Source organism: Cottoperca gobio, chromosome 6, assembly GCF_900634415.1.
Source record: "Cottoperca gobio chromosome 6, fCotGob3.1, whole genome shotgun sequence".
NCBI lineage: Eukaryota > Metazoa > Chordata > Actinopteri > Perciformes > Bovichtidae > Cottoperca > Cottoperca gobio.
In genome coordinates this window covers 14330555-14351876 of record NC_041360.1, presented here as the reverse complement: position 1 = coordinate 14351876, position 21322 = coordinate 14330555, and the positions used below count along the sequence as shown (strand labels likewise).

General features: G+C 40.2%; 1 protein-coding gene across 3 annotated transcripts in view; it reads left to right on the top strand.

The window, feature by feature from the left end:
* The window catches only part of sema3ab (sema domain, immunoglobulin domain (Ig), short basic domain, secreted, (semaphorin) 3Ab), a 45429-nt gene extending 25697 nt beyond the window's left edge, over positions 1-19732 (top strand). For 2 of the 3 annotated variants that reach the window (XM_029433849.1, XM_029433850.1), the window contains 16 exons: positions 3822-3982; positions 4419-4481; positions 7285-7404; positions 8307-8397; positions 9181-9300; positions 10096-10238; positions 11943-12057; positions 12169-12238; positions 12350-12494; positions 12600-12819; positions 12951-13042; positions 13141-13182; positions 13777-13934; positions 15472-15539; positions 16639-16784; positions 17070-17594. In XM_029433849.1, coding sequence (XP_029289709.1) covers positions 3822-3982; positions 4419-4481; positions 7285-7404; positions 8307-8397; positions 9181-9300; positions 10096-10238; positions 11943-12057; positions 12169-12238; positions 12350-12494; positions 12600-12819; positions 12951-13042; positions 13141-13182; positions 13777-13934; positions 15472-15539; positions 16639-16784; positions 17070-17594 — 2279 coding nt within the window. Of the gene's footprint in view, positions 1-3821; positions 3983-4418; positions 4482-7284; positions 7405-8306; positions 8398-9180; positions 9301-10095; positions 10239-11942; positions 12058-12168; positions 12239-12349; positions 12495-12599; positions 12820-12950; positions 13043-13140; positions 13183-13776; positions 13935-15471; positions 15540-16638; positions 16785-17069 lie in introns of all 3 variants that reach the window. The other variant, XM_029433851.1, reaches the window with a different exon arrangement.
* Positions 19733-21322: the final 1590 nt, after the last annotated feature.

Here is a 21322-nt window from a genome sequence, read left to right as displayed (position 1 = left end):
CAAACAGCTGGTAAAAAGAGACATGTGCAGGACTTGACAGGCCTACCTCAAAAGTTACGGGGTAAAAGAGAAAATGAGTAAAAGACAGCAGGGCAGCAGCTGACACCTGTTGCAAGCCATGCATTTGCCTATCCATCTGTCTTATATATGTCTCTGTCTTTCTGTCTGCCTGTCTGTTTGCCTGTACCATAAAAACTTTGTCACTGAGTTTGCAGTCTATCAAAAACGCTTTGCATTAAACGTTTGGTTTGAAGCTGCAGGATAGGCAGGAGAAATGTTGAAGTGAAGTGTTGCTTTATCCATGCGCAGGTTCTCAACCTTTTGTATATTTAACCAGAGGGCACACCAGTTGAGACATGTAAAGGCGACTGCCTCTGGCGTGGCTTGGCAACATCCTGTTTCTTTCCAATAACACACATCAGAGTATGTTCCATAAATACACACACGGATCAACACACAATACCCATAGAGTATCTGTCTCTGGATAAATAGCTTTTAATAACTTAGCAGTAGTCTCTGTTGAATGGTCTGTTGCCATGGACACTACTCTCATAGACAATTTTCACAAACCAGAGAAGTGTGTGTCTGTTTGTTGTGGGTGTATGTGGTGATGCTGTTTTCCATTCTCTCGCAGGGATGTGGTTTGGGGAGAAGTGAAGTGCAATCATCACGTCTATGCAGTTTCCCTACAGCTCCTTGACACCTTGCTGTTTATAAAACAAATGTATCATTCTGTGGGGCAATTACTTATTTCCTTTAGATAAACAGAGTTATATAGGATACAAATTACACAGACACACTGTTTTTTGTTTGTGTACAATTACCCGGCTGTAAGTATTTCCTAGTTTTATGGAGCAAAAGTAAAACTATTATATGTGAAGGACATCTTCTCTCTGTCTTTCTCTCCCACACACACACACACGCAGCACTGGTGCAAGTGGAAGAGGGTCAGAGGTATTAGGCTGGTGCTATTGTGCCGTCAGTGAAAGGCTTACATTGGATCCACTACTGATTGATCACCAAGGTTACAGCAGGAGCATAAATCTGGGACACTGTGGACTAAGCATTACTTTTACTGCAACTTTTTTAGACTTTGAGCTTTTTTCCATTCTTAAGACAGTGGCTGTGTTATGTGCAACCCAATAATCCCCTTTAGAACATTTAATTACTAATATTACGAGAGCATTTCCCCAATAAAATACAAATAGAGTAATGTACTGTAAGTATGTATGTGATTCACATACATATACATACATACAAGATATGTCTGGAAGCATTTATGAATCATTAATTAAATTGTGTAATGTATCCATGAATAAAACTGCTTTGGCTTGCATTGCTAGTGTATGTCTTAAACAGCTTTTGGGTTTGGAAAGAGTCACATTATGTACCTAAATGGCGACAGACTAGATCTGTTCTTTATGACTTTAAAAATACTTTTAAATTGTCATGGAATTATTAGGTCAGATTCAAATGTCCACTTCTCTGAGTCATACAGCGCCATGCCATTATACTTAGGACACTAAATCTGTCTCCATCAGCGCTGAGGCACAGGAAACCAGCTACATCTCCGAAACAATAACAATAAAGACCCAATGTCAACCCATTGTGTATTGCCATCCTGTGTACAGTAGTGTGCATTTGTGTGCATATGGTATTCACATGAATGTAAATGCATTTATTTCAGTGAAAAAAAGGTTTTGTGCCAGAGCCAAAATGTTACATGAAGTTTGTAACTTGAGCCAAGAAGTTCTCAATGTTTTTCCTTTATCTCTTACAGCTGTGTTTCCTCAACTTTTAATATATTACCTTTTTCAAATCCAGCGTAGTTTTTCTTTCATTTATCCCATCGCACTTTTATGTTACACTTCCTGTTGATGGCATTTATTAGCAGCATATTGGTCCTATTAAAGGTCCAGTTGTTAACTCCAAAGCCCCTTAAGTTAAAGCAACTGAACTACATTATAATGCAAAATATTGATTTGATTTTCATTTAGACATTTATAATTAAAGTACAGTCTTTAACAGTTTATATGGATGAAAAAGCTTGGGACGGAATCATTTCTATACAAATTCCTGTTTAAATTATTTTCTTATTACTGTACTGCCTAATACTGTCTGTTTCATTACTTTATATTCCTTTAATAAATGGCAATTCCATTGGAATCTGCATGAGAAAAACAATAAATAATAATGAATGGTTACAATAATCAACCACTTATTGTGATCAATTTGACCTGGACAGCTGGATCACTTTAGGAGGTTTATATAATAAAACATGTGTTATACTAATCACCCATTATGCTTTTAGGATGATGCTTTTATAATAGGTGAATAGCAAATAGTAAAAAAAAAAGTAAAAATGTTGACTAAAGTGGCCTTCAGCTGGATATCAAATAAAAAAAAAAGAATTTAGATGTTTAAACTTTCTCACATTAAAGCTTCCAACGTTTTTTTAGACAAACTTTCATGACCCATGTTTAGAAGTTTTATTAAAATGAGAGTTTATGAATGAGTAAAAGCAGTGTGACGCCCCCTTTTCGCTCATGTTCTTTTCTCTTACACCAGCTATTGCGCCAGCTTGTGTCTTCTCACTCTCTCGGGTTCTGACACACTTCAGAGAGGGGGCATTCTCCTTGCTAAAAAATTTATGAACGTTTTTGTTATTTACTCCCAGAGAAAGAGAAAAAGAGCACCAAATGAACCAGTTCTCCTCTGTTCCATAACTCTTCACCCTTTTGTGTGGCTGATCAATGGGAGGGCATCAATGTGTGGTTAGAATGTGAGGGTGAAACCAAAATGTGAGATGGACAGAGCATAGGTGTGTGTGTGTGTGTGTGTGTGTGTGTGTGTGTGTGTGTGTGTGTGTGTGTGTGTGTGCGTGTGTGTGTGTATGCACACGTTACACAAAAGGTGTTGCATTGCCATATTCATAATGCCAGCTTTAGAGGTCGTTACAGGAATGAGATCCTAAATGTCTGTTTGTAAAAAAAAATTGCTTTCCACTGTGAAAGCAAATGGCACTTCTTTGCCAGACTTGGCTGAGCATTGTATTACACTGCAAAACGTGAACTGTAGCCCATAGTAACATATCCGAACAGCTTATGCAGTTTAGAGTAATCCTGACAATGAACTATTAGCAGAGTCATGACATTATATATTCCACCCAGTTTTCCACTCTGAGTGTACCGAGTTCTGCTTGGCTGCTTTGGTCAAGGTCACTTCCATATGCAGACAGTTTGATCATTGGCTCCCAGTGCTGGCATTACCTTCCCAGTCCAATTTGTCTTGGCAGTGGTGCTTCACTATCTGTCCGTCGCCTTCCTTGGCCATGCTGTCCTATCCCTAGTCCTGAGACTTTCATTTTGTAAATGGAATAGAAGCTAAAACATTTAGACAAAAATAAAAAAAACATTTAAAAAAAGCTCTGAAAGAGGCTTTGAAGAGAAACAGTCTATGAGGGATATAACCAAAACAACCCAATGTAATGTTTTTTTTTACTTGTTCCGTGTACGCTTATGGAATAAAGCAGTGAACTGTCAGCGTATGTGGAACATTGCAACTGAGCAGGCAGAGAAGTGAACGGAGAGGTGAACCTGTGGTCACAGACACACATTCTAAGTGGTTGGAAATGTTGAAAGCTTTCTAGAACCAAGGCTGTGTCTTTCAGACACCCATGGAAATGGAAATAAAATAATGGAAATAAACATTGACTTGATGGACTTTCTTTAACTTGCATGTTGCCCACACTTACTACGATTTTCACAAAGTGATTATCACATTATGCTGATCATCACTTTTCTTTCCATTTTGCTCTGCAGACATGCTGGAATCTAACAACCTTGTGACGTTTGAAGGCCTGGCCAACAGTTCGTCTTACCACACCTTCCTGTTGGACGAGGAGAAAGGAAGACTTGTGGTGGGAGCCAAAGACCACATCTTCTCCTTTAACCTCCTGAATATCAGCAGAGACTACGCAAAGGTAAAATCAATGTTTTGATTTTCAGTCAGTCTGTCTGGTGGCTTTATCCATATAACCATCTATCATTTGCATTTCTGATCGACCTGATATCTGCCTTGAGTGTGCATCTCCTTCCAGAGTGCCAGCCAGGAGCTCAGGTATCTTGGGACTTTCTTTTCTGTTTGTACAGAAAAGAACCTCATGAATATTTCAGATCGGGGCTGTCGCACACAATCACACGCTGTGCCAGGCATGTTAGCTGCTCTCTGCACACCTGGATTAATAATGAAGTAAACTGAAACAAAGTGGATAACAAATCGCATTGTGACCCCTTCAACCCTCATATATACACATGCGTGCACGCAAGCAGAAGCTGTATCGACTCACTCTCTTAAATTGATTCGAGGAGGGGGATGATTCTTCTCTAACATGCACAGGAACTGTGTTTGTGTTGCAGATCCCTTGGCCAGCTTCTTCCACCAGAAGAGATGAATGCAAGTGGGCAGGAAAAGATCTCTCGGTAAGAGCTAAAACCATCTATCTTCCTAGTGGGTGTCAGCATTTTGCCCCTCGACTCCCACAGATGTTTTGAAAATGCCTTTGTTCTCTTGTGCTATGAAATAAGTGCAACTCTGCAGGTCTCAAAGTAAGCCTCACTTGTAGTTGCCCTGGGATTACATGGGATATGTGCTCCATTTTATATGGCATTTTTATCATAAACAATATGAGATTTTTCTTGTTATTCCAGTGTGTTGACATATCCTATCTGTCACATGGCCAACACACTGCCTACTGTAGCTCACCATAGGTCTGATCATAATCTCAGAGCCAAGATAGAGACCATCATTTGACCTTAATCACTTATGAAGCCTCTGAGCACTCCATTTAATGGAGTGAGTGAGGCCTGGGAAATAGCTGTGATTTCTGGCAGACCTACTGGTATAACATTATTATAATATATCATTATATTATAATATATTCAGGGCTCATAGGCATTGTTGTTCTGATGTTATTAGACCAAAATCTTTCATGTTTCTCCCTTGGTGCTTTTAAATGTATGTACATACAATCCACTCTTTTCAGGTATTTTCAGAGTAAACTCAGGGAGCGCATCAAAACTGGACTTGGCCTTGCTTGTTTCGCTATAAAACGGATCCTTTCAGACATAATAAATTGGGGAATTTGAAGTAGAAAGGGTCATTTACCACATTTGAATAAAACAAACTGGTTTCACCCAATCAGAGTAAATTGGTGCCTGCCTATAAGAGTTTAGTCTTGAAGCAGTTTCGTCTTCTTAGCATGTAGCCCGCAGTAATATGTTTTAAAACAAAACGCAGACTTAATCATCTGGGATTTATTTGTTTAGGATAAGAGTTTTTTATTAAATGTAATGAGCTCCGAGTGTCCAGGATCTGAAACAAAAAAACATGTTGTTCAGGTATAAAGATCCAGGACTTGTTTTAGATTCCTTACCTCAATCAACCCTTGCATGACAAGCTACGCATCACATCTCCCTGTTTGTGGCAGAGTCCAGTTTTAGAGCATCTTGTGTGGAGTGGTGAAACTCTATGTAAACACACTGAGAGGTTGTCTCTGCTCCCTTCAAGCTGTGTTATGAATTCTATCTTCAACAGAGCCTAAGGCAAAAGGCTAGAATGTAAAATCATGGCAATGCTGTTTGTTCCACGGTTCACTGCCTGGGTATCAGCCAAGCTCTCCTGCCCATCTGTATGGCTGATTGAAAGCGCTGTGAAGTCCTTTGTGTGTTATCTGTCAACATTGTGGCATGGATGAATAAGACGCCTTGAGGGGTGGTCTTTCTTTTATAGAGTCGAAGGAAAGTGAGAATTAAAGGAAGGTGGAGAAAGATGGAGAGTGAGTCTAGTGATGCCTCCTGATGTACTGTAAGCAAACACTTCAGAAGATAAAGCAGAGAGGATAGAAAGAGATAGACGTAGAACGGTGTACATTCTACGTATCATTTATTACAAACCTACACACCTGTATGGTTTGAGTCATATTTTCTGCATCATCATGCTACAGTACATATTCAGAGGTATGACAGTGCAAAGACAGTATTGTGTTATTGCTTGTCACTCAGATAAATCTTCTCATACGGGCCATATAAATCAAACCAAAGACAGCTGCTTAAATGACAACAAAAGCTTATGTAAACATAGCCTGCTATCTGCTCATGACCTAGTAAAGCCAGATGAACTTAGTCATGCATAAATTGTGGCGCTATTCGATGTTTTTTTTTCTATTGAATATGTGATGACACATTCAGTTTTATTTGAGGTCAGGTCTGCTCCGGCACGTGCTGCCAGAGCACGAGGAAATTAGCCTTTTGGCAACAGAGCCATGCATAAGATGCCTGTTGTGCCACACACACACGCACACGCACACGCACACGCACACACACACACACACACACACTTTACAGTACAGTAAATATTCCTAAGTTCCTACATGAATCATAAGAGACCAGTACAATGCAGAGTGACAGAAATGCAGCAATGGTTTCCTGCATTACTGTGATTGGTATACAGTAGGATTATTATGATTGACTTTTGTTATTCTATGGTCTAATTCCCTACTGTTTGTATTTCACAATTATTCCATGGGAAATTACACACACACACACACACACACACACACACACACACACACACACACACACACACACACACACACACACACACACACACACACACACTTCTCAGAAGCCAGCAGTGAAAGATCTCACTGAGTTCAGAGAGAAAGACTGTATCGTATGTGTGTGTGTGTGTGTGTGTGTGTGTGTGTGTGTGTGTGTGTGTGAGTGTGTGTGTGTGTGTGTGTGTGTGCGTGCGTGTGCTTGCGTGTGTGTGTGTGTGTGTGTGTGTGTGTGCGTGTGTGTGTGTGTGTGTGTGTGTGTAAGTGAAAAGAAATACAGAGTCATGGATAATAAAGCTTAGTCTGGTCAAAATATTATTTTCAGAAGTATTACTCAGCACAGTGCGAGAGTAGACTATTCTCTGGGGAATTAAAGTAGATTACAGGAGGCTTTGCTCTCTGTTATCATTACAGATTTCTGTATTTAAGTATTGGATTTTCCTCTGTGACCTCTGCACTTAGTGCGCTCTGACCTGTTTACTTTTCCAGCTGTTTCACCACTTTTTACTAACGCAAATGTCAAACAACAACAAGCTTTTAGACAACCATGGAACTAAAGACTGTAACAATTGTGACTTTAATGTAGTTTTGAAAGGTTTGCAAGTTTTTGTTTTTCAAAGGTTGATTTTTCCTCCTGCTTAATCTGTTCTCTTTCTCTGGTCCATCAGAGGGAGTGCTCAAATTTCATTAAGGTGTTGCAGCCGTTCAACCAGACCCATCTCTATGTGTGTGGGACAGGAGCCTTTCACCCTGTGTGTTCCTACCTGGAGGTGGGCAAGAAACCCGAGGTACAGGCACACGTTACATTTTCTTCACTGCCTCCACTTGCATTCAAACATAATGATGCATGCTATCATTAAGCTATAAAAGCTATACTGCATTTTATGGCATAGTAAAGTTTAAGTATTTAAAGTTGTGAAGGACCATGTGTAGTCGGGTGGGAGTGCATTCACTGATGATTTACTAAGTACATAAAATTGGTTTCATTTTGCAAAATGAGGTTGAAAATTACACACAGGGTTTCATAGTCTGCAGAATTTCCAATTCATCATTCTAATATGGAAACGCTGTATGTGTATGTGTGTTCATGTCAGTATGAGTGAAGGAAATTGCTCTCTTCTCCTCCAAATGTCAGACTCATAAATGTGCGTTTCCTATTCATTAGACGGCTATTTACAGACAATTAGAAGCAGGAAATATCTCTGCAAAAAGCCATCTACTGTATATAGATCATAAACTAGAAATGTAATTCATCTGATGGCTTTCCTATGAGTGTCGAGGTCACTAAATCATAGAGGGTGATGACATGTATTGCTTTCATTCTCAATCCTTTCCTGGCTTGCGTTTTTAAAACATGTTTTCCACACTGTATGGCAATATCACATAGTGCTTTATTTATATTCTTTAATAACATATTTCAAGCATCACATTTTTCTGTGATGAGCTATGAAACGTTAGGCAACCGTTTGGACTAAAATATATAATACAATTCTGTGGGTTGTAATAACACTTATTTTCATAAAATACTATTTCTCACAACCTGGAAGTTGCTGCAAAATTGGTTCCCCTGAGAGAATTCCAACTCTTTTTTCCTTCTGTAATTTGCATCCTTAACGCCCGAAAATAATGTGAACCCTTGTATTTGATAGTTCACTTCCACTGCTGTAACTTTCTGTCTCTCCCCGTCCAGGACAGCGTGTTCAGACTGGATCCTCTCATAGAAAATGGCAGAGGGAAGAGTCCCTATGATCCCAAGTTGCTCACTGCCTCCATGCTAATTGGTGAGTTTAAGACCGGATACACTGTGCTGTTCTTCTGTGCGTAAGAGCAAAGGTCATATAAAAACGTGAGAGTCTTGAAAACACCCTCTACCTCGCTCTTTCATTTCAGAAGATATATAGTGTGTAAAGTAAACGTGAATAACAGAACAGGGCATTCCTGTCATTCATTACAAGCGGACCTGCTCTGTAGTTTGTATTTACACACTGGGAACCACTCATTGGCAGGACTGTAAACTCTATTTCAATCTGAATACTTCCTTTAAGTGCTGGGCGTGCATGGCAGATGACACTTAATTGAGTTTTCTTTGGACTGAATCCCCATTTTTGGTATATAAAGCAGGATTATGTGAGCATGTCTTTCTTCTTTACCCCCAATTACTGCCAGTCACATTATGTTATATCACACCGTTTAACCCAGCAGATGGCCATTTTCCAGCCCATCACCCCTAATCTCCGTTCCCCTTTCTCTCTCCCCTCTCACCAGCATTATTATGTACACCCCCTGTCTCACACCTCTGTCCTGTCCCTCCTCATGTGTCCCTCTATCCGTTCACCCTTCCCCTGCCTCCCTTCTCAGCCCTGCCTGCTGTGATAATGTCAATTTCACACTCCTGATGTTCATCACGTCCATTACTGTCTGTGTTTTCTCAGGACTCCATGTCTACCTGCACTGCTAAGCCCCTGAACAATTACTCAGTTTTTGTACACCTGCATCACTGGGGAGGAATCACCTCAGACTGTTTTTCTCATCCGGGTTTTACTAAACTAACACATTCCTCTCAGATGGCGAACTGTATGCTGGGACATCAGCTGACTTCATGGGGCGGGATTTTGCCATCTTTCGCACTCTCGGAAAACATCACCCAATCAGGACGGAGCAACATGACTCCAGGTGGCTAAATGGTGAGAGAGAAGAGGAAATTCACTCAAATATAATACTTTCGGGTCCTTGATTTTGCAAGTAACTCTTATTTGGTTTATTTCCAATTTATCAAATGAAGAATTTCAGTGGCGGCGTGTCTGATGCTATATGACCTATAGATCGCCTCTTGTATTTTCTATTTAGACTACCGTCAGGCCTTCGACTTAGATGTTTTAATTAATACAGCTTTATACTTTCATGTGGATCATCTGGTCTCAATGACAGATATTGTCCTGAAACTTTTCTCAATTTAAATAAAGTTAAAACAGAGGTCCTTGGTATTGTCTCAGAGGAAAACAACTTTCTGCAGTCTCTGGGATTCATTTTACTCTTGCCCCATGTTTTCTTTATCTTCACAACTATGTTTTTGTAAATTCATTAAACTTCTGCTTCAGCCAAGGAACTGTAGATTTTTTGCATGGCTTAAAATATTGCAGCCTGTCTTCTAACAAAGACAAAGTGCGTTACTCAAAGGTTAGCTTCTCTCCGTTGGCTGCCTGTGAAGTTTAGAAATGTAATATAAAACTTGTGTTATTACTTATAAGGCTCTACACTGTGAAGCCCCTGAGTACTTCTCTTAAAATGAAAGGCTACCGATCATTTGCTGTCCTTATTGCTCTTGTGTTCACTATCCTGCCTCTTTGATATGTAATACTAAATGCTTTTATTGTGAAGCACTTTCTTTTGAAAAGTTATACATAAATATACACTTTGAGATAAAACCTAATCACTTAATTGATACTGTCCTTGATTGTGTTTATCTCTATGTTTTGCAGATCCCAGGTTTGTGGGCGTTCATCTGATTCCAGAGAGCGACAACCCAGAAGATGACAAAATCTACCTGCTCTTCAAAGAGAACGCTATGGATGGCGAGCACGCTGGGAAGGCCACACATGCGCGCATCGGACAGCTCTGCAAAGTACGCATACACTCAAACACGCACTCACTAAAGCTGGCTCTTACAAAGGAAAATTCAGACGCACACAAAAGGAGATAGACAAAGGCACACACACTCTCAAAGCGACATTATGTGAAATAGCTTCTGTATCAGGAAAAACACTTGACGGGTGTCTGAGTGCCTTTCATAATGGCAGGTTTCAGGGGCTGTTATCTGTGATTATTTTTAGCCTGGAGAAGAGTGGGCTTTGTTGTGTGTGGTACAATCAGCCCCCGAAGACAGAAACCTGAGAGAAATGTTAAATGTCACCAGAACCTGAGAGGCAAAGACGCTGTCAATGGCAGCACTGTTATCCTAATGCCAGGCTTTGGCACTGATTGGGTCTGCTACACCCTTTAGCTCCAGGGGATGGTTATGTTAAACCACTGGCCTCGTATCAGCTTTCACGTTCCAAATCCTATTCCTATTCATCAAGCAGGAATCCAACAGGCTGACTACAGATCAGCGAGTAATGCCCAGCCTCAACCTCCCATCTAGCAGCATATCGTGACTCTCTCGTAACAGCCTGATTACCCAGTATGCCAGGAATCTGCTATGCTCAAAGAAAGACAAGACATCCATTATGCAAGATGTGGTATTAATTTGGGCCTATGAATATTTGCACACAATCTAATTTACTGTCATAAATCAACAACAAGTTTTCTTAGGAGGCAGTACTTTTTGCTTCTGTGTTTGTGTGCTATTTGTGTGCCATATCTACTGTGAGGCACACAGACACTTATTATTAGGGTGTGTACTGGAACATACAGTACTTTAGAGATCGTCTGTTTCTTTACAAACTCAAAAAATCTATTATTCATCAAGGTAAATGCATTTTAAAGTGGCTGTTTGGTTCATTGACAGGCCTTTAATTAAGTAACCAAAAGAAAACACATCTTGAACTGAAATTGTTAAATGAGCTGTCTGGAGTATCTTTTATGCATTTTGCTGTCTGGTGTAACTTTCAAATCTATAAAGTGGACATAAGTTGTCTATGTAAAGACTCTTAAAGACACGTTTCTTCTAAAATTACACAACAAATGCAATTATTTATCATAGAATCATGTGTGTTATCATAGATATATTACCTCATGATCTGACACAGGTCTTAAAAGCTGTCTCCTGTTGCCTTGTAAGGAGTATGTATGTGTACATGACTTCTAATATGGAGGTCTCCAAAGGTTCCTTGTCCAGCCTTGACAAACACATCAAGTTCTCCAAGTGTTAGTCCCCGTCCAAGCAACAAAGGCAAAATGGCCAAACTTTGAAGGCTTATAGTATGCTCTAAAAGGCGTTAGAGGAGGGGGGGGGGGGGGGGGGGGGTGACAGCATCAATTGCGTAGGGTAGGCAATTCTCATGCTCTATATCCAGCCAGCATGGGAACGCCACACTTCATTCAACCACAGGGTAATGAGGCATACTGTATATTCACAGCTCAGCAGCAGAGTATGGAATTAGGCAATGCAAGTCCTTCATCACCATTATATAGCCAATGTTTTACATAAAGCTGCATATAAATACAAAAACAAAAAAAGCTTCTTTTGTTTTTTAAGAAGTCTGATATATTGGTATGAGCTTTAAAAAAAGTGGGAAAGTGTGGAAAAGAAAACAATAATTTTCTCTTTATGTAACTTCCAAATCAATGAATTTCCCTGCTGAGCTTCTACATGTGATGTGTCCGACAGAATGACCTGGGAGGTCACAGGAGTCTGGTGAATAAGTGGACCACCTTCTTGAAGGCTCGACTTATTTGCTCTGTGCCTGGCAGTAATGGAATAGACACACACTTTGATGAGCTACGTGAGTGATTGCTCCCGCACCTTTAAAAGGGTTTCCCACATTATTTCCTGAGGATGTCTTCTCAGTGGAAAATATGTCTGCAATGTACAACGTTCTCTCTTTGGCTTTCAGAGGATGTTTTTCTGATGAGCACAAAGGATCCTAAGAGCCCGATCATCTATGCAGTATTCACCACTTCCAGGTATTGTTGTTGACATTGAAATAGTTTTGGCCATAATCCCTAATTACCGGACTCTTGTTTTCAACGAGAACCTGACCTTTCCTTAACTGACTCATTCGTTCTGTCCATTAGCAACATCTTCAAAGGTTCAGCTGTGTGTATGTACAGCATGACAGACATCAGGAGAGTGTTCCTGGGTCCTTACGCTCACAGAGATGGACCCAACTATCAGTGGGTGCCCTTCCAGGGACGTGTTCCCTACCCGCGGCCTGGCACAGTGAGTACAGTACACTCTTAACTGGGACGTCAGTGTGTTATGAAATGGGCTTGAAAGTTCATTCTCCTTTACAATGTTATTGTTATAACACATTTTTCTCCACAGTGCCCAAGTAAGACGTTTGGAGGGTTTGATACAACCAAGGACCTTCCTGATGAAGTCGTAACCTTTGCCAGAAGCCACCCAGCCATGTTCAACCCTGTCTACCCCATTAATAATCGACCGATCATAGTCAAAACAGACGTGGACTACCAGTTCACTCAGATAGTGGTGGACAAAGTAGAAGCAGAAGATGGCCAGTATGACGTCATGTTTATAGGCACAGGTACACACATTTGCATACATACTCTATATTGTAAACTGAAAATGATTTATTGAACAATTGAAATAGATAGTTACGCATATTCTACAGAGTGGATATTTACTCAAGACCTGTTTGTTTTCATCATGCATTAGACATGGGGACAATACTGAAAGTGGTATCCATCCCCAGAGGCTCCTGGCATGACCTGGAAGAAGTCCTATTGGAAGAAATGACTGTCTTCAGAGTAGGTTATCTTCGTATCCCCTGTATTACTACAACAGGTTAAATGATTGGCAGTGTTGTCTAATCAATCTGTTATTTTGTCTTTTTTATTTTTTACAGGAGCCAACAGCCATTACAGCGATGGAACTTTCAACAAAACAGGTATTGATAGTCGTTCTTATTGCATATAACATTAAACTATAGCAACATGTGGAGCAGAACAAAGCACTGTAGCCAATGAGGAGATCTCAAGCTTACATCAAGAAAATATCAAATCTGCTCAACCCTGATCTCACCCAGATAAAAATGACAGAAGAAGATGGGTGTTCGTAAATAAAAACAGTTTAATGCTGCCAGTCTGAGCCTGTTCAGGCAAACAAAACAAACAACTTCACAAACGTCCTTTCAGTGTCCGAGGCTCACTGTGGCGGACACGTCTTTTCCCCCAGGACTCAGCCTACTGCAAGAGAACAGAACCAGGTTATCACCATGCTTATATTGTGTGACTGATTACCTGATTCTGTCGAGCTGTCTGATCTCCAGCTGAGACACTCCCATCTTTCCCCCAGCAGCCGGCACCGTAACCACACCCCCCTGCCACAATTGTCTTTCCACATTCCTGACTTGTATTTTTACTTGTATTTTGACAGACATAAACATAGGCATATTAATCAATATACACAGCTCATCCAGATTGAAGCCAAAATAAAATATCAGTTATTGAAAATGGACTTTTTCTCTCTTTTACCTCCACAGCAACAACTGTACCTGGGCTCAGATATTGGTGTGTCCCAGATGCCTTTGCATCGCTGTGAGGTTTATGGGAAGGCTTGCGCTGAATGCTGCCTGGCAAGGGACCCTTACTGTGCATGGGATGGCACCGAGTGCTCCAGATACTTTCCCATGGCTAAGAGGTACTGAATACATACTACTACATTCATGCCATGTCACCAACCTACGATTATGTTTTACAAGCTGCCTCACACCTTGTGCACAGTGACTAATCTGCCCTGTAAAAGGTTTAGCAAGTATTTTTGAAGTTTGCCTTAAATGCGTTAGGATACTTCCAACCTGGCACAATAGAATATACTTTAACACATCTGGTTAGGTATACACATTGAATTTAACTGAACTGAAACACACTGCAAGTAGCACAGTTAGGATGTGCGTTTCATATAAAAAATAACAACAATTACAGAAAGCTGTATTTGTGTTTTGCATTTTTAGCAATCTGCCTCAGATTTAAACATGTAAAATGTACAACATGTGTTTGAATTATGCTTGTTTAAGAATGAGTTTTGTTTTACATATTGCCTGTATTTTAGAGAAGTAAAAACAGATTATATAAAAGGCTTTTCGTGTCGTGATTGAAGACATATGCAGGCAGTCTGCAGTTCAGGACTGAAGCTAGGGCACACTTATAGTGCAGGCTCTGTATATTTGCCAAAACCCCCTAAAGGTAGAGGGTCGTGTTTCTTCCAGAGAGCCAGAAATATAACCTGCCTCATGCGTTTACTGTAAATGAGACCCAATGTCAGTGATGTCTGGAGGCTGTCTGGGTGAACCAGGGGTGAGGTAGGTGTTAGAGGTTCGGTGGTACTGCGGTTGTAGTAGTGGACTGATCTGTGTGTGTTCATGTATGTGTGTACTTGTGTGTGCTGTGTGTGCCGCCTCCCACTCACAGCTCCATGGGGCTTATTGATTTGAATGCTAGCTGCACAGTATCCTGTTCTCGCTGTTAGTTGGTCTCCAGAGTCCAACATTCAAACATAAGACAGCCAGAGAAAACTCTTACCTCCAATTACCAACACACCCACACTGGGTTAGAACAATGTGAAGCAGAGGGGGAGGACTTACCAGTTTGCTTTGGTGTCTGCATAGCTTCTTCAATTATTGTTTACAGAAAATATCCTCGGTGTTATGTTTCACTACCTGAAACTCCTTTGCATCTGCAACCAAGAGAGATGACAGGCTGAAATGATTGATTAGGTTTGAATTCCTCATACACACCCTATAATTAAAGCTTTCCTACAATATTTTTATTTTATTTCAAACACATCACATTCAAACACACACCTACACAAACAAACTCCCTGTACACACATATTCACACACACACACACACACACACACACACACACACACACACACACACACACACACACACACATGCACACACACACACACACACACACACACACACACACACACACATACACACATACATACACACACACACACACACACAGACACACACACGCACACATGCACACACACACACACACACACACACACACACACACACACACACACACAGACACACACACACACACACGCACACACACACACACACACACACACACACACACACACACACACACACACAAACATTCAAAGAAGCCAGTGTGTGTGTGCTGACTCACAAAGGTGTTTATATTTGTGTTTCTGCAGGAGAACAAGGAGGCAAGATATCAGGAATGGAGACCCACTCACACAATGCTCAGATCTGCAACACCACGGTACATAATGGAAAGAAAATGTATTTTACAAACTATATTATAATCAATGCAATGTGTAATAAAACATGTGTATGATATGTTTTTAAGTACAGACATTATTACTCTGATTAAACCCATGTATGTTATTTTTTTAACTTTCCAAATTATATTTTGAGAAGAGCTTTTCTAAGAGCGTTCTCTAAGGATTTCATTATTTAACAAAATAATTGTCCCAAAGCTGCGGGCTGACTTTCCCTGAAGCGATTGAAACAGTAGAAGAGCCAATTGAATGTGTGCTTTATGTGTCTCTGGTGGTGTGAAGATTAGAGTCGGTCCATGTGAAGCTTCTAATTAACATGGTCAGGATTCCTCTCTGTCGCCAAGCCCTCCACTCTACTGCCCTGTTAGTGGTCTTAGTCCAAAAGCAGCTTTCATACTGGTGTCTAATACACTGTGATTATACCTGTCTGTCTTTCATTTAACTGAAAAGAACAAGAGGAAAAAAAGTGTTATCGAAAGCTTCAGATTTGTGGAGGAGGAATTCAGACACACAAACAATACTTGTTACCTGTTGCTACCCACTTAGTAGGCAGCAGCACTTTTAAATATACATGCTAACCAGCCGCAGCACTCTATAAAGAAAAGCATAAAAGACACATTTACTGGAGAAAATGAGCAGGCAATATAATAAATTGTACCATGCTTCACTGGATTCTGAATTGTGAAAGTTACAACAGTATTTAGGAGATCAATCAGTAGAACACTGACTGAATAGCATTGCACCTACTTGACAGTATAAAAGCCAGATTTTAGTTACAGCCCATTTCCTCCAAGGACTGCCTCTGTGGTGGGAGCTGCCTATTCTGCACATGATTGAGTGTGATAAGAAAAGGAACAGGATAATGTGACAAAATAATGTAAAATGCAATCATTGAAAAATAAGTAAAACCAGGCCCACATCTCAAGCAGTACTACGTTTTTTTACATTTCAGTGAGAGAAAAGCAGAGAAGGTTTTATACAGCGAGTCACTAAAAATCACCAAAGAAATTGCTAAATATGAGTACATACGCAATTTACTTCAACAAACATGACTAATATGTTTTCCAATTTTTCATCTAGATGAACTAAATGGGCAGACAACTCTTTTGGATAAAACTGTGTATGGAGTGGAGAACAGCAGCACTTTCCTTGAATGCAGTCCCAAGTCCCAGAGAGCCCTGACATATTGGCAGTATCAGCACTCTGCTGATGACCGCAAACAAGAGGTTGGAACTACATCAGTACACACTTCATTTGTGTTGAAATAAACTCTGATACAATGTGCAGAGCAGATGAATATTGATTGATGGTACTTCATATTGAAAAATGTATACTAATACATTTTATGAATATTTAATGCCATAATTGACTCAAGTGAAATACATTTTGGGTAATCTAAACACCCAGGCATAGCTGATTCAATTCTTGGTAAATGTTGAAGTTCATATCTTTCTTATCTTTATCTCTGTGTCCTTTACTCTCTCTCTCTATCCAATTTTCTCATTCTGTAGATCAAATCAGAAGAGCGTTTCATCCGCACAGAGCAGGGCCTACTGATTCGCACACTTAACAAGAAGGATTCTGGGATCTATCTGTGCCAGGCGGTAGAGCACGGCTTCATGCAGACACTCCTGAAGGTGACCTTAGAGGTCATCGATACGGAACGCCTGGAGGATCTGCTACATCGGGAGGAAGAGGCCGCAGCCAGCGTCCCTGCCCAGGATCTTCCTCCGCCTCAAGAAACTCCCAATCAAAAGCTGTGGTACAGAGACTTCCTGTCTTTGGTCAATCACCCGACTCTGAACAGTGTGGATGAGTTCTGTGAGCAGGTATGGAAAAGGGAGAGGAAGCACAGGAGGCAGAAAGCTCACCTGGTGCAGCAAGTACAAACACACCAGCAGCAACAGCAGCAGAAGGTTGTGAATCCTCGTGCCCATGCTCAGGGGCTGGCAGCCAAGTGGAAACACCTGCAAGAAAGGCAGAAGGGACGCAACCGCAGGACCCACGAACTGGAAAGAGCCCCCCGCAGTGTCTGACTTATAAACCTTGAATTTTAACACCCAAACCTGAAACCACACCCTCATTCTGTAACCCCAATTAACCTAGCCACTTTTCTCCCTCATACTGAGATACAGACATCTTCCACAAAGACTGGGTAGAAAAGTTAAACTGGAAAAAAGGCAATACTGTTGTCATCTGCCGGCTGGTGTGTTCTGTGCGTGGGCAGCCATGTTTACAGTAGGGCAGTACAGAGGACTGCGGGAAACGGGATGTTGTATCACGCCACACCATTTGAGCATATTATCTCAGCTGGCCTCTGTGGCCTGAACACTGCAGAGGGACAGTGAACTGGATACATATACCCACCCTACAGACATGACTCCACGTTGAGATGTCAATGGCATTGTCTCATGGCATGCTAGTTTGGTGTCTTTATCAGTGTGAAACTAAGTAGATAGATAATAAATACCTGATCATTTCTTTTTTTACTTCACAAATATGAAAGAAGAGGAGGTGTGATTGTATTAAAAAAAAAACAGTCTGGAGAGTAAGTCATCTTGCAGTGGAATAACAAGCACAAAATAAGTGAAGCTCATGGAAAGCACAAATGGGATATTTGGTCACTTTTGGTATTATATAAGGTTAAATCAGTCAACACGAGAAAGAAAAATGTCCAAGCACTGCAACTAGGAGCAACGGTCACCATTTCCAACAAATACTATGTAGCTCAGATGTGTAAATACTGTGTTCTATGACGTCTCCTCGTACTAAAGGGAATGGCTTGCAGTTGTCTTGTTGCTTTATGTTGTTTTCCCAGATAGCAATTTATTTAAGAAAAAGTCTTTTGTATACAGGGAGATTTTGTACTAGTCTGTGTGTCTACGCCCTTGATAAGCTTCCCAAACAAAGTCAGGTTTTATTATTCTGTTTTTGTTCATCTTCTTTTTTTTTGAATCATCAGATTCCTTTCAGTGTCAACAGTCGTTAAGTTGGCCGTCACTTCATGGGGATGTCTGCCAACTGCATCATCTCAGTACATGAAATGTCGTACTGAGTTCTTCCATGTTCATTTTTTGATTTGTATACACTCTGTTTCCACTATATGTGTATTTATTGATATACAATTATGTACATTGTGAAAATATTTTTTGATGTGCAGACTTTTTTTTCTTTCTTGGTTTGATTAATCTGATTTACAGGACCAAACTCTTAAAATAACGGTATTATTATTATCATAAATACTGCAGTAAAACTGGACGTTATTTATCAATATACATGCATTACATATCAAATGCACTGAGCAATAACCCACTATCCTTACTGAATTTTTCTTCCACATTTATTGCCTCATATTCATCCCATGCAGCGCAGTGTATCAACTTCATTTCATTGCATGCAACATACAAAACTCTAGTTTTTCTGCTTATAACAATCCTTTTATTATACAACGCACACACAAAAACACAAACCTGGAATGTAGCTGTGAACATTATGTAAATATAAATACTATGATCTATGTTTGACAAGTATCACACTGTGTACTAGTGCATGTGAATACTATTGTAGTGTTCCTGTTTTGCTATAGCAATGATATAGTCTGGTGTTGTCACCGTTATTGTGTTGTTTGCTTACGCAGTACACAATATTAACTATTTCAAAGATGTAAATACTATTTCTGTTAGGACTCTTAACTGTATAATTGATCATTCCTGAGATAGGTATTCGTGAAAAAATATACAAACAGGATCTCACTGTGGATTTAAAACACCCACAGACCCGTTAACAATGGAAAAACAACATGAACAATGTTAATTGAGCAACACGTCAGTATGTCAGATGACCTTGTGAGTGTTTACAAACCTCATCTGCTTTTGGAAGCCATGACGGAGAATGATGAAAAACAGCTGGAGCCGTCCTTGAGAAAGCGATTTTAGGCTAAATAGACAAGTTCAACAAGTTCAGCACCAGAGTTGTGGAACGTTCAGTAGAGATGGGCATATGATAAGATCATCATTATAAAGGCAAAATATAGGGTGCCTCACTGCATCTGTCTTGGACATACGGTGAAAGTGAGGAAATGAAGTGCTGCTGCTGTTGCTGCTGCTTTTTTGGCAAGATAATGATGATGGTGGTGATGTATTCTACTGATCTAATAAATGTCTCTTCATGAAGTGTCGGTTTCATTAAATCTATTTTTAATGTGCGGTGTCCTGCTGCTATCATGAAGGATCAGATTAGATTTTGGACCACCTTGCTGCGCACATTACCATATTAATGAGAAAAACTTTTATAAAGTTGTATAATTCAATATTTCGGATTATTATTTACAGATGTGTATTTTACTCTCAGACAAATAAAGTGTACTGAGATCATAGAATGGTCTAATAAATGATTAATTAACAAAACTGATAATATATGAAAATATTAAATTGGTTAAGGAAGAATATACATGTGCCTCTTATAATATAATGTGTGAAAAGTGAAGCTGTGTAGGCCTACTATGGTGTGCCTCAGGCAGTACAGGAATTACTGTAAGTTAATATTAAGACCTTGAAATGCGATGCAATGTGAATAATACATAAGGTCCTCTACACTCAGTATCTCACTGAAACCCAGCTGTTGTATTTGCATAATGGCAGAAGTTGCTGGTTAAAGATACAGTATAACTTTGGCTTTCACTATCTGCTATAAAAGACTGAAAACCAACATCTTGCAATCAAATATCAGTTCTCAAGGGCTTGTCAGAACTCAGTTTCAATAGATCCTGCAACTAAATATATATTGTGTTTTACTACTGCCCTCTTGTGGTTATAATAGAAAAGCACATGCAGTATATACCGCTTCATGGAGAAAAGTGATTTCACATTTTCCATCTGTTTGTATAGGTGCTTGGTGTATATTTAGTCTCGACGCTACAGTTCAAAACATAACCGACTTGTTTTTATCACAATAGAGCTTCTGTTGAGACACTTGGTCACCTTTGATCCAAGGTCAAAGGTCAGTGAGCATATGTCTCACCTGGGCTTTGACCTGTGAAGTCAATTGAACTGGTGCTGAGGGAGCTCATCAGTTTCAGTGTTCACTTCCTCAGATGCTTCAAAGGGAACATTATTGAGAGGTTCTAGTTTTGATAGAGGTCACACACACACACACACACACACACACACACACACACACACACACACACACACACACACACACACACACACACACACACACACACACCCTTTGTGACCCTGCTCTTGACCATGGTGTGACATTGCTAAACTTTGATACCACAGGGTGGACACATCGTACTATACCATACTATAAGAATATTTAACAATTATTATAAAATGATACAAGATGTTGGCAGTAACATTTTGCCATATAAACCACAAATGCATAGACTGCTTTAGCAAACACAGAGAGACAGAGATGAATGCAAAATTGCAGCATACAGTACACACTTTTATCATGTCTTCTTCTAAGCAAAGTTAAACTTGTTCAGAGTTTTTCCCCATCTGCCTCCATACACAAAGCTCATTGATAGGATTGCTCTTTGGCATTGTAGCCATAACCGTAGCACGGAGCTTGACTGCCCCCCGGTGGCTAAAGGGACCTCTTTCGATACGGTTCGGCTCCAACAATCTCACTCTGCCGAATGGAAAATAGCAGCTCCCCCTTTGACTCCAAGCCAAGGCCATGGATGAGTGAGTAGGACCGCCCTGACACACACACAAAGGACCTCTACACTCAATGGAAAAAAACTGACACATGAGTG